This window comes from Emys orbicularis, chromosome 4 (genome assembly GCF_028017835.1).
Source record: "Emys orbicularis isolate rEmyOrb1 chromosome 4, rEmyOrb1.hap1, whole genome shotgun sequence".
In the NCBI taxonomy this organism is placed as follows: Eukaryota; Metazoa; Chordata; order Testudines; family Emydidae; genus Emys; species Emys orbicularis.
Genome location: NC_088686.1, coordinates 64,270,651 through 64,281,949, shown reverse-complemented (window position 1 = coordinate 64,281,949; position 11,299 = coordinate 64,270,651). Strand labels below are relative to the sequence as shown.

Sequence of the window (11,299 nt, the reverse complement as noted above, 5' to 3'; positions counted from 1 at the left end):
TAGTGCACCCGGTAGTGGGCCTCCTGGTCCTGCTAAAGGACCTCCCTCAGCCTAAGGGGAGGCTCCACAGGTCCAGGATTCCAAATGATTGCGGGGGACAACTAAAGATATAACAGGAACGGGAGTGAGGTCACAGGGCTAAATGAAGGGAACCGGACGGGGACACTGAGCAGAAAGCCCGGACAGTGCCCACTGCTCCTCGAAGGTGTCAAGGGAGCCCACAGGAACTCTGCCCGGCTGCATGAACAGCCTGAGGAGCGGAAATAGGCCCCACAGTCGCAGGAAACCCTGTCGACCAACCTCCTCTACCTGGTTTCGTAGATGGTCATTTTGGCCAGGGCTAGGAGGAGGCTGACAAGGAGGTCCCGCGACTTTAGGGAGTGCATAGATGAGAAGGTGAGGGGAAAAGTGCAACCAAAAATGTAATTAAATATCTAGGAGGAGCCGGAATAAGGGCTGCAACCTGAGGTACTCCAGATATACGTGCGCCAGGGTCTCCCTCATGCCGCAAAAGGGGCAGGTGTGTGGGACGGGAGTGAACTGCTCCAAGTACACGCCCGTGCTCATGGCTCCGTGACGGAGCTGCCAGCTGATGTCCCCGGCGGCCCTCGGGACCAGGGTGGAATATAGGCTGGCCCACCGGGGCTCCTCACCCTCCAGAGGTGGCAGGAGGTCCTGCCACTTTGTGTCGGGGCGGGACGCGAGGGTGAGGACATGAAGCGTGTGGCGCACGAGTGTGTACATATGTTTTCTTGGCGCGGTCCGGAACTGAACCGGCTGCAATTCGTGCAGCTGGCTTGCGGTAAAGGGGTGGGATGGCCGGGTAGGTCCATGGGGCAGGGGCCCGATGAAACGGTCCGGAGGGCCTGGGGGTGTAGGGTGGGCGGGGCATGCCGTCTCACAGGACCCAGTCAAGGAAAACCCAAGCAGTGGGTGGTAAAGTGGCTCTCACCTCCTGAAGTACGCGCCGGGAGTACAAGGCCTAGAGAGCCCCATGCACAGAGCGAGGGTCAGGGGATCCAGCCAGTCTCCCCAGTCATAGTCAAGGAAGTCCCCGACTCTGGCGACTTCTGCCAGGATCAACGTCTGGCGCACCGAGGGGGACTCCGCCACCTGCACACGGAGCTGGGGGTTGTGTAGCAGGGGCTCCACGAGGAGATCTGCCCGCACGGTAGCCGCCACAGACCTGGTCACCGAGAGCAGTTTCCAGGTCTGGAGGCGGTCCTGGTAGAAGACCGGCAGCCCAGAGAGGTCTCAAGACCTCTCGGATGGAAATAAAGGAGCTGCCGGTCATATCGGAGCCCTCAGAAGCGGCGCAGGAAGGCGTGCGCCAGTACGCTCCATGCCGCACTACCTGCACCATAAAGGAGCCTCTGCAGGGCCTGGAGGTGGACGACATGGATCTGTGTGCGCAGGCGCTTCACACTCTGTCCTCCCTCCTCCAGGGGCAGGTGGACAGGGCCGGCTCCAGGCACCAGCTTGTCAAGCAGGTGCTTGGGGTGGCCACTTCGGAGAGGGGTGGCACGTCCGGCAATTCGGCGGACGGTCCCTCACTCCCGCTAGGAGCGAAGGACCTCCCGCCGAATTGCCACCGCAGATCGCGATCGTGGCCTTTTTTTTTTTTTTTGGGCTGCTTGGGGCGGCCAAAACCCTGGAGCCGGCCCTGCAGGTGGCGGACCCCCTGTGGAGACCCAGTGCAGTCCTGGCCAGAAGAGCTTCGGGGCAGAGCAACGAACGGGAAAAGGAGAGGTGCAAATACTGGCACAGGGTGGGGATACTGGCTCCTCTGGCTGCACTGGGAAGGGGAGGGACTGCAACATCATCGGGAGGGCTGTGAACAATGGGGGGTAACTGAAAGGGGGCACAAGCGCTTAGGGAGGGGTGCATGGGCACAAGGGTGAGATGTGGGGGGCAAGGGAAGGTAGGGGAAGAAGGGGAGCCGGCTGGGAATGGGGCAGGGCAGGAAAATCACAGGAGGGCACTGAAAATGTGAGGATGGGACAGGCAACCACCAGGACACCCAAAGTTTGGGGCGGGGCAGGCGAAGTAGCAAACACTGAAGGGCTAGGGTGGGGCAGACAAATTTACAAAGGCTGGAGTGGGCAGGCAAACTAACAGACAGGAAAATTCCCAGAGAGGGTCAAAGTGAAAACCGGGAGGGGGGACAAATGGGCAGCAAGGGGCAGGTAGGGGAAGGGGCAAACTAATGCAGAGAGGCTGGGGGGCACTGGGGAAGGGTGGGTCTGTCCGAGGCAGGGTGGTGGCATGTGCGCCTGTAAAACTCAGTCCCAAACAGTCCCAGATGGATACGGGGCGAAGCAGATGGCCACGTCCAGGGGCGAAGAGCAGGTCCGGGTGGCAAGTGGGGTGTTGGAAGTGGGGGAGGAGAGCAGATGGGCGAGGGGGAGGGCTCCACGCCTCGCCCCCTTGGTCCCCACAACAGCAGCAGGAGTGACCACCACCCCAGGAACAGAGATGTTAGAAGTCACTCAGTTTGTGAACAACCCCCCTCCCCTCCTCCTCGAGGGTAGCAGCAGCCAGCCAGCCAGAGGAGACCCAGGGCTGGTGATGGTGTCAGGTGCTCTGCTCCAGAGGGCAGGCAGAGCCCCCCAGCACAGCAGCAGTAGCCCAAGGGAGAGCTCCAGCCAGCAGGGCAGCCAGAGCAGAATGACCAGTGGGCAGAGGGGGCTCCCAGGGACCCAGAGGGGGAGGTACCCCTCACTGAGCCATCGTGGGCCAAAAGTAACATCAAGGAAGACTCTAAAGACATAGATTTTTAAGATCTTAGTGACTAGTTCATTACCTGCCCGGGGCCTTGAACCCTGGACCTTTAGATTAAAAGTCTGATAGTTTACCAACTGAGCTGGGCAGGCTCATGAACATACAGCATCCTGGGTCTGGGACCTTGTGGGGCCTGCCAGCAGTCCTGGCCCCCCCAGAGCTGGGTAGCTGCCCCTACATCCCAGACCCCTTGGGGCCAGCCTGCAGCCCCAGATCCTGGACCCCACTGAGCTGTTCAGCAGCCCCCAGACCCTGCCGGACTTGGCAGCTGCCCCCACATCCCAGCCCCCACGGGGCTGGCCAAGAGCACCGATCCTGGACCTCGTGGGGCCAGCCTATAGCCCTGATGCTGCCCCTCAGAACCGGACCTCATATTCTTGAGTTCTATAACCAAAAGTTCGTTTTCTGTGCCTCTCTCTGCTCCCTCACCATACCCCATGCATAATGGTTGTCCTTGGTCAGAGACAACCCAGGGTTCAGAGGCACATCTGTGTGCGTTCACCTCCCACCCAGGGCCGGTGCTACCGTTAAGGCAAACTAGGCGGTTGCCTAGGGTGCCAAGATTTGGGGGCACCAAAAAGCGGTGCCCCCAATTTTTTTTTTTACAGCGTTCTTACACCCCCTCCCCGAGCGCACGGTCGCCGCTCCACTTCTCCCGCCTCCCAGGCTTGCAGCGCCAATCAGCTGTTTGGCGCTGCAAGCCTGGGAGGGGAGGAGAATTAGAGCGGAGGTGGCGTGCTCGGGGAGGAGGCAGAGCAGAGGTGAGCTGGAGTGGGATCTGCCGCACGGCTCCCCGGGCCGGGAGGAACTGCCGCGGGGGAGGGGGTGCCGAGCTGCCACAGGGCTGGGGGGGGGGGCACAAGGTGGGCCCTGCTCCCACCCCACGAAGAAGGCACCTTGCTTGCTCTCCCATCTGAGCACTTGAGTTGACTGGCCACTGCTCCTCGCCACCTCCCCCCCCCCCCCCCCCCCCGCCAACATCAGCCAAAGTTGATTCCTTTGAGCAACCCCACTCTATCTACTGGATATCTAATCAGAATAGGTGTGTTCATGTAAATACAGCTTGCTCCTAAAGTCTCTCCCCCTCCCTGCTAGCTGTCAGGGGAGAATTAATTCAGTTCATTTAGACCCTGCTTACATCTACAATACATAGGAATGTAGGTTTTTCTTGGAGGACCAAGGATGAATATGGATTGAAAAAACTCTTAGATAGTATGAACCAGATCCTAAGTCACTGTAACTCCTTTGACTTCTGTAGCGCGATGCTGATTTGCCCCAGCTGAAGCTCTGGTTTGTAAATGCTGTGTGTTCTGTTCAGAAAAGTTTCAACATCCTTTTAATGTACCGAAAGGTTACGAAGTCTGTCCCCCTAGTTCCAAGTCACATTCTTCAGTGTATTCATAATTAAATGAAAACCAGATTCAATTTTCTTTGTTTTTCTTTCAGCAAAGCGGTATGAAGCATTTTCCCTTTTTTATTTTGGCTAAATGTTAAATATTTCTCCATCCCACCTATTAAAAAATACTTTGCATAGGATGATATAGGTGATGGTTTTGTAAAGGACAAATTTCCTGTGTAAAAAATGCCATAGCTGTTTACTCTTACTTTATTCTGTATTAACTTTGCTCCGAGCTCAGTTTGTACAAAGGAATAAGAACATCTCGACTTATGTCTTCTTGGCCTAGTAAAAGTGACTCAGACATGTCTCCATTACAGCCACTTATTTCAGGGCTGAATTTGGCCCATGATATTCTTTAAAAGCACCACACACAAAGTAGTTAATAAAAATCATTTAAACTATAGCATGTTTCCACCAGCAGGATCTCAGAATCATTTTACTAACTCTCTAAAGCTTATTTCACTGAAATGTATCTGACCTTGGATGGTAGAATGTGACCCCATTTCTGTGTCCATTTGTTTGAGGCAATGGAAGGAAAGAATATTTTTTCCCACTAAGCCACAAGGGGAAGGTAGGTAGAATGGAATTCTCCCATTAGAATTTGGCCATGCTACCCTAACTCTTTTCACTCTTGTATGGCCTGGTCTCCAGTGCTGAGCCCACATGGATCCCTTTAACTTCAATGGGAGTTTAAGTGCTCCATACCTCTGAAAATCAGGACTTTCATGACCGCAAGTGGTCAGGGCTTTTGTTTGTAATGTATCTTCCCAAACTCCGCACCTCTGACAACATTCCCGCAACACCATGAGGGGATGGGGGGGGGGGAGGAGGCATCGGCTCAGTACTGAGAGAAGAGTTTCAGAGTGGTAGCCGTGTTAGTCTGTATCAGCAAGAACAACAAGGAGTCCTTGTGGCACCTTAGAGACTAACAAATTTATTTGGGCAGAAGCTTTTGTGGGCTAAAGCCCACTTCATCAGATGCATGGAGTGAAAAAAAGTAGGCAGGTATAAATATCCAGCACACGAAAAGATGGGAGTTGCCTTACCAAGTGTGGGGGGGGAGGGGTCAGTGCTAACGAGGCCAATTCAATCAGGGTGGATGTGGCCCATTCCCAACAGTTGACAAGAAGGGGTGAATATCAACAGAGGGAAAATTATTTTTTTGTAGTGACCCAGCCACTGAGAGAAGAGTGTAACTCACTGAACTACCACCGGGATTTCCTGGGAGGTCTCCTATCAACCACTAACTAGGTCCCACCCTTGGAGCTTATAAGAACATAGCCTGAGATTGGTATGGCTGCAAAAACTGGATTTTTTTAATAAAACTTGTTTACAGCTAAGACAATTTGAAATGGACAAGATGAGAAATACACAGATGCCATATCACTTCATACAATGTAATAGGTAATCAGCAGTGCCTCCGGTAAAATATTGGCAGAACACTGTAACCTACAGCAGGTAGATGATGCAGAAATACTGCCTAGGCAGATTGAACTTCAGAACCGGTGGGTAAACGTCCACTCATGCTGGTTCTCCTCCATGCCATAGCCCTCTGGATGGACTGTAGAATCAGGTCTTTGTTATTGAGGATGTTGTAGCTACTCAGATTTACCAGTTTGTCAAAGTCTTCTGCAGAGTACACCAGTTTTGTAAAATAATATGGTGAGTTATTGTTGGTCAAATTTATATCACCATCCTTCATCTCCAAGGGACTGCGCTTCACCCCTGCAGAGGAAGAGAAAAGCCACCACTGTGAGCTGAATCTTGAATACGAAAGACAGGAAAATGTGTGTCTGGCGCACATAACATTCTCAATAGCAATAGCAGTCACCATTTTCTGTTAAGTGCTAATGACCGGTTAAATAACTGGTCATTAGATGAGGGCTGGTATAAATGGAGCAGTCTGATTGGTCAAAAGAGGATTCTAACTCTGTGAATATCCTGCGGGCATAAATAGGTGTTTTTTGATGAAGCTAAGTATAATACGTCTGCGTTTCAAACTCTGACTTTAAACCTGATGACAAATCAATGTCAAAAACAGAGAAGGAACAAAAATACATCGGAGGCAGTGGGCCAATTTTTTCCCCTCTCAGTTAAACTGGCATAAATATGAAGTAATTCCATTAATTTCAATGCGCTGGCTTGACATCACACTGAGTGCAGAATTAGGCCTATAGGCCTTTTCTGAACACTACTGGCCTGATTCTCAAGTGCCCCTTCCTTGCACACAATTCCTGCTCAAATTAGCGGGAGCTGCTGGTGCTCGATACTTCTGAAATTCAGGCCATTTGGGTCAAATTCTGCCAGTAGGTAAATCCATGCAGTGCTACAGGAGGCAGAAAAGAATAAATCAACAGAGTCCAAGCCTGTCGCACATGGAAGAGTGGAAGGGGGCGAGGAGTCTTCTGCATATCAATCTGCCTTCCTCCAGCCATCAGGTATCACATCTTCATTAGAAAGATGAAAGATTTTTCCTGCTCCCTGGAAAAATCATGGAGCAGGTCCTCAAGGAATCAATTATGAAACACTTAGAGGAGAGGAAAGTGATCAGGAACAGTCAGCATGGATTCACCAAGGGAAAGTCGTGCCTGACTAACCTAATTGCCTTCTATGATGAGATAACTGGCTCTGTGGATGAGGGGAAAGCAGTGGATGTGTTATTCCTTGACTTTAGCAAAGCTTTTGATACGGTCTCCCACAGTATTCTTGCCGCCAAGTTAAAGAAGTATGGGCTGGATGAATGGACTGTAAGGTGGATAGAAAGCTGCCTAGATCGTCGGGCTCAACGGGTAGTGATCAATGGCTCCATGTCTAGTTGGCAGCCGGTTTCAAGCGGAGTGCCCCAAGGGTCGGTCCTGGGGCCAGTTTTGTTTAATATCTTTATTAATGATCTGGAGGATGGTGTGGACTGCACTCTCAGCAAGTTTGCAGATGAGACTAAACTGGGAGGCATGGTAGATACGCTGGAGGGTAGGGATCAGATACAGAGGGACCTAGACAAATTAGAGGATTGGGCCAAAAAAAACCTGATGAGGTTCAACAAGGACAAGTGCAGAGTCCTGCACTTAGGACGGAAGAATCCTATGCACTGCTACAGACTAGGGACCGAATGGCTAGGTAGCAGTTCTGCAGAAAAGGATCTAGGGGTCACAGTGGACGAGAAGCTGGATATGAGTCAACAGTGTGCTCTTGTTGCCAAGAAGGCTAATGGCATTTTGGGCTGTATAAGTAGGGGCATTGCCAGCAGATCGAGGAACGTGATCATTCCCCTTTATTCGACATTGGTGAGGCCTCATCTGGAGTACTGTGTCCAGTTTTGGGCCCCACACTACAAGAAGGATGTGGAAATATTGGAAAGAGTCCAGCGGAGGGCAACAAAAATTATTAGGGGTCTGGAGCACATGACTTATGAGGAGAGGCTCAGGGAACTGGGATTGTTTAGTCCCCAGAAGAGAAGAATGAGAGGGGATTTGATAGCTGCTTTCAACTACCTGAAGGGGGGTTCCAAAGAGGATGGAGCTCGGCTGTTCTCAGTGGTGGCAGATGACAGAACAAGGAGCAATGGTCTCAAATTGCAGTGGAGGAGGTCTAGGTTGGATATTAGGAAACACTATTTCAGTAGGAGGGTGGTGAAGCACTGGAATGCTTTACCTAGGGAGGTGGTGGAATCTCCTTCCTTGGAGGTTTTTAAGGCCCGGCTTGACAAAGCCCTGGCTGGGATGATTTAGTTGGGAATTGGTCCTGCTTTGAGCAGGGGGTTGGACTAGATGACCTCCTGAGGTCCCTTCCAACCCTGATATTCTATGATTCTCCAGTTTAACACCATACCCCAAATGTGCCAGTATCCAACAGTCCAATGCTCCTGGTAAGTTTTATTATTTATTTAGCACTTCATATCAGGAAATCCTGTTTACTGCATCCAAGGACTACAGAAACCAAATATTTATGCTTTTGAGTTTGGAGTTACGCTTCCTTCCTCTCATTTTGCAAGAGAATCTAATTTATTTGCAGCCTGAAAGCAACCTGCCCAGATCAAGCCTTGGGGGGGGAGGGATAGTTCAGTGGTTTGAGCATTGGCCTGCTAAACCAGGGTTGTGAGTTCAATCCTTGAGGGGGCCACTTGGGGATCTGGGGCAAAATCAGTACTTGGTCCTGCTAGTGAAAGCAGGGGACTGGACTTGATGACCTTTCAAGGTCCCTTCCAGTTCTAGGAGATGGGATATCTCCATTAATTATAAATCAATCTAATTTTGTACGATCTCTGCTAGGGCGCTAAACAGGCCATATGTGAGATGTTATCTGCAATATCCACCTGACCCATGTGAAATTGACACCTACACTATGCTTATGAAGTATCAGCTGACTTCCACACTCTAACTTGGATTGTCAGTTTTTCCTGTAAGTTTGATTTCCAGGCTAGGAATAATACTGAATAATACTATGTAGAATTTCTGGTGATGTGCTAACACTTTGCCTCAAATGGATCTTTTAGTGCTCTAGCATCACGAGCCACATTTTCTGTGCCAACCACCTACATTGTAGATGCCACTGCTTGTTTTTAGCATACAAATGCAGGATTTTCATTTTAAAGGGACAACTTTTCAAAACTGGCCACCTAGCCAAAATCAAATGATTAAATAAAAAGCTCTCTGGGGTGTCTCCCACTCAGCCAGAAATGAAAATTACCACCTTTAAAGTTGAAATCACTAGACCTCCCATTCCCCAAATGCACACTTTTACAGTTGACCTGTCAGCTTGAAGCCCAGATCTATGAATAAATTACTCTTTGGAGGCAAACCGGTATGACTCATAACTCACAGGTTTGGGCCTCGGGCACTGAGAAGCTAAACTCCTGCATTCCTTCCACACACTCTCAGCTGCTTTTCATTAAGTGAACTGTGAAAGCCTCTGTTTGACCTGCTCTGCTGTGTTCAACAGCTTTGCCTGAACGTGCATTACTCTGTGAAGCTTTCTCTGTCCCCATGGACCGGCTCCAGCCTTCTTCCTAATAAGTTGATTACTAACCTGTAAAGTTTCTAAACCGGATTTAGTCACAGTGTATCTGTTTATCCTGTGTTTAACACTAGTATTAGTGTTCCACGGGAAATTATAGTAACAGTGGAGACATTTTTCTTAACCGCTTATTTTTTAGTTGCTCATAACTTTCTCCAAACATTCCTTCTGGGGAAAAGTTTTCCATGCAGTTGTCCCAGAGCAAATGAATTTTTCTGCAAAGCTTGAACAGAATCGATTTAACAATTAGAGTATTTTTCTTTGCGAACTCATCTAAAAAACCCAGTTTGCTTCAGGTCGGATTTGAAATTTTGCACTGAGAGCTCAAAAGGGCTGCAGCTAGAAACCTCAAGCCTGGCTGGCTTCACCATCCTCACTGGGAAAGGCAAATCATTCCAAGGTTGAATAAAATCAATTCATTATTTTAAAAGGTCAGAGTATTTACAATTGGAATGTCTGCACAGGCATAGATAGAACATTGCCTGTTGCTTTTTTTCAGGGTGTCCCACAGCTGTTTAGAAAACTGGGTACCTACTGAATCCTTCTAGCTTTAAAGTGTCCTTTGCGGCTTAAGGCATCAATTTCAAGGCACCTTTTGAGGGAACAGTCTGCTGCTAAAATATCTACAGAGATTTAAGCACAATCTTGGTGCAGAGACTGAGCAGTGCTAGAGGTGGTGCTTGCCTCCCCGTAGGTCATGGGAGCGTCAGGGAGAGAGCAGAGCTGGACCAGCGCGGATGTACCCATTTACAAAGGGGGGAAGCTGCTACTCTAATATGTTCTTCCCCCAGAGTCCAGGAAGAATTCTAGCTGAGTCAGCCAAAAATTCTCTTATCCCATCCCCCATTACAACCCAGCCCCCTCCACGCTTTTCACATGCAAAAGCCACAGAGCATCATTTATTCTGACATTGTTTGCTAGTCTGCATCAATCTCCATGTGTCTGCTCAAACTTGGCTCTGCCAAAGCTTTTGCTGTTATATGTTAGGTCACTGGAGAGTGCAGTCAAAAAACAGGCACTCAGCCCAGGGAGGACAGAACAGAGGTGAGCAGGACAAATGGGAAATCAGATGTGGGAAGACGGGTCACACAAAGTGTAGTAAAATGATTGTTTCCTGTTGACAATGAACTTACCAGGTTCCTTGTAGTCCTTGAAAGTGTTGTTCACCAATGGGAAGTGGAGCACTGTGGGAGCTCTGGGGTTCTCTGCCTCTGAAAACACGTAACATTCCTTGGGATTCTTCTTGTCTTCCTCACTCAGCTCAATTTTGGGGAATGGGATTCCTTGTGTTTTGCAATATCTGTATGTTATCTCTAATTGCTGGTTAGACACAGAATAAGACCACATTAGAACCCCCACAAAAGACTAGACTAAGGCTTTCCTGTAACAAGTGACACTGAATTACTCTGAAACCACACGAGGCACAATACTGAATGATACAAACACCCTATACGGCTGCCTGACCAAAAGCCTCCGTGTTATTAAAGCTCAGAGGGTGGGAATTTCCAGCACTGGCTTAACTCTGTTTCCATTGAAGTTGGTGGCAGTTTTAGTCTAGATTTTAGTGGGGGCAGAATTAGGCCAACTCTGAGTGTTTTGAAAATCCCATCCATACTTTATAAACAAACCCCACACAGAGTAATGAAAGGGGCTTGTGGCAAGAGGGGAAAAGGGTTACAATTTTTCTCTATTAGACATAGGGCACATCTGAATTTTCCAAAAGTATGGAAATGTCTGAGCCAAGGTGTTTGTTCAGTCCATTATCAAGAGAGGGATGTTCAATGCCAAGGTTTTGTTTCAAGCTCACCCGTACTATCCATCCTTGGTAGGAACTGTTATAGTAGCTGAAGAGAATCAAGCACTGGCATGTTCCCCTGTGTGTACTTTGTACTTTATCCCATTAGTAAAATGTCCCTGTCCATCTGCTTCTAGGTGCCTTTACAATACTCAGTAAAGCATCATTCTTCATAAACCAATCCAAGGTAAGCAAAATATGGCTCGGGGGTGCAGGCTTCGAGCAGCGCTTACCTCAAGCGGCTCCCAAAAGCAGTGGCATGTCCCTTCTCTGGCTCCTATGTGGAGGTGCGGCCAGGAGGCTCTGCACAC

The 11,299-nt window shown here is 49.6% G+C and overlaps 1 protein-coding gene across 1 annotated transcript in view; it reads right to left on the bottom strand.

Annotated features, from left to right (window-relative positions):
• Positions 1-5,660: 5,660 nt before the first annotated feature.
• The window catches only part of LOC135877749 (cytosolic phospholipase A2 beta-like), a 37,992-nt gene continuing 32,353 nt past the window's right edge, over positions 5,661-11,299 (bottom strand). The window contains exons 17-18 of the mRNA XM_065403302.1: positions 10,327-10,513; positions 5,661-5,905 (exon numbers count right to left, since the gene is read on the bottom strand). Coding sequence (XP_065259374.1) covers positions 5,661-5,905; positions 10,327-10,513 — 432 coding nt within the window. The remainder of the gene's footprint in view (positions 5,906-10,326; positions 10,514-11,299) is intronic.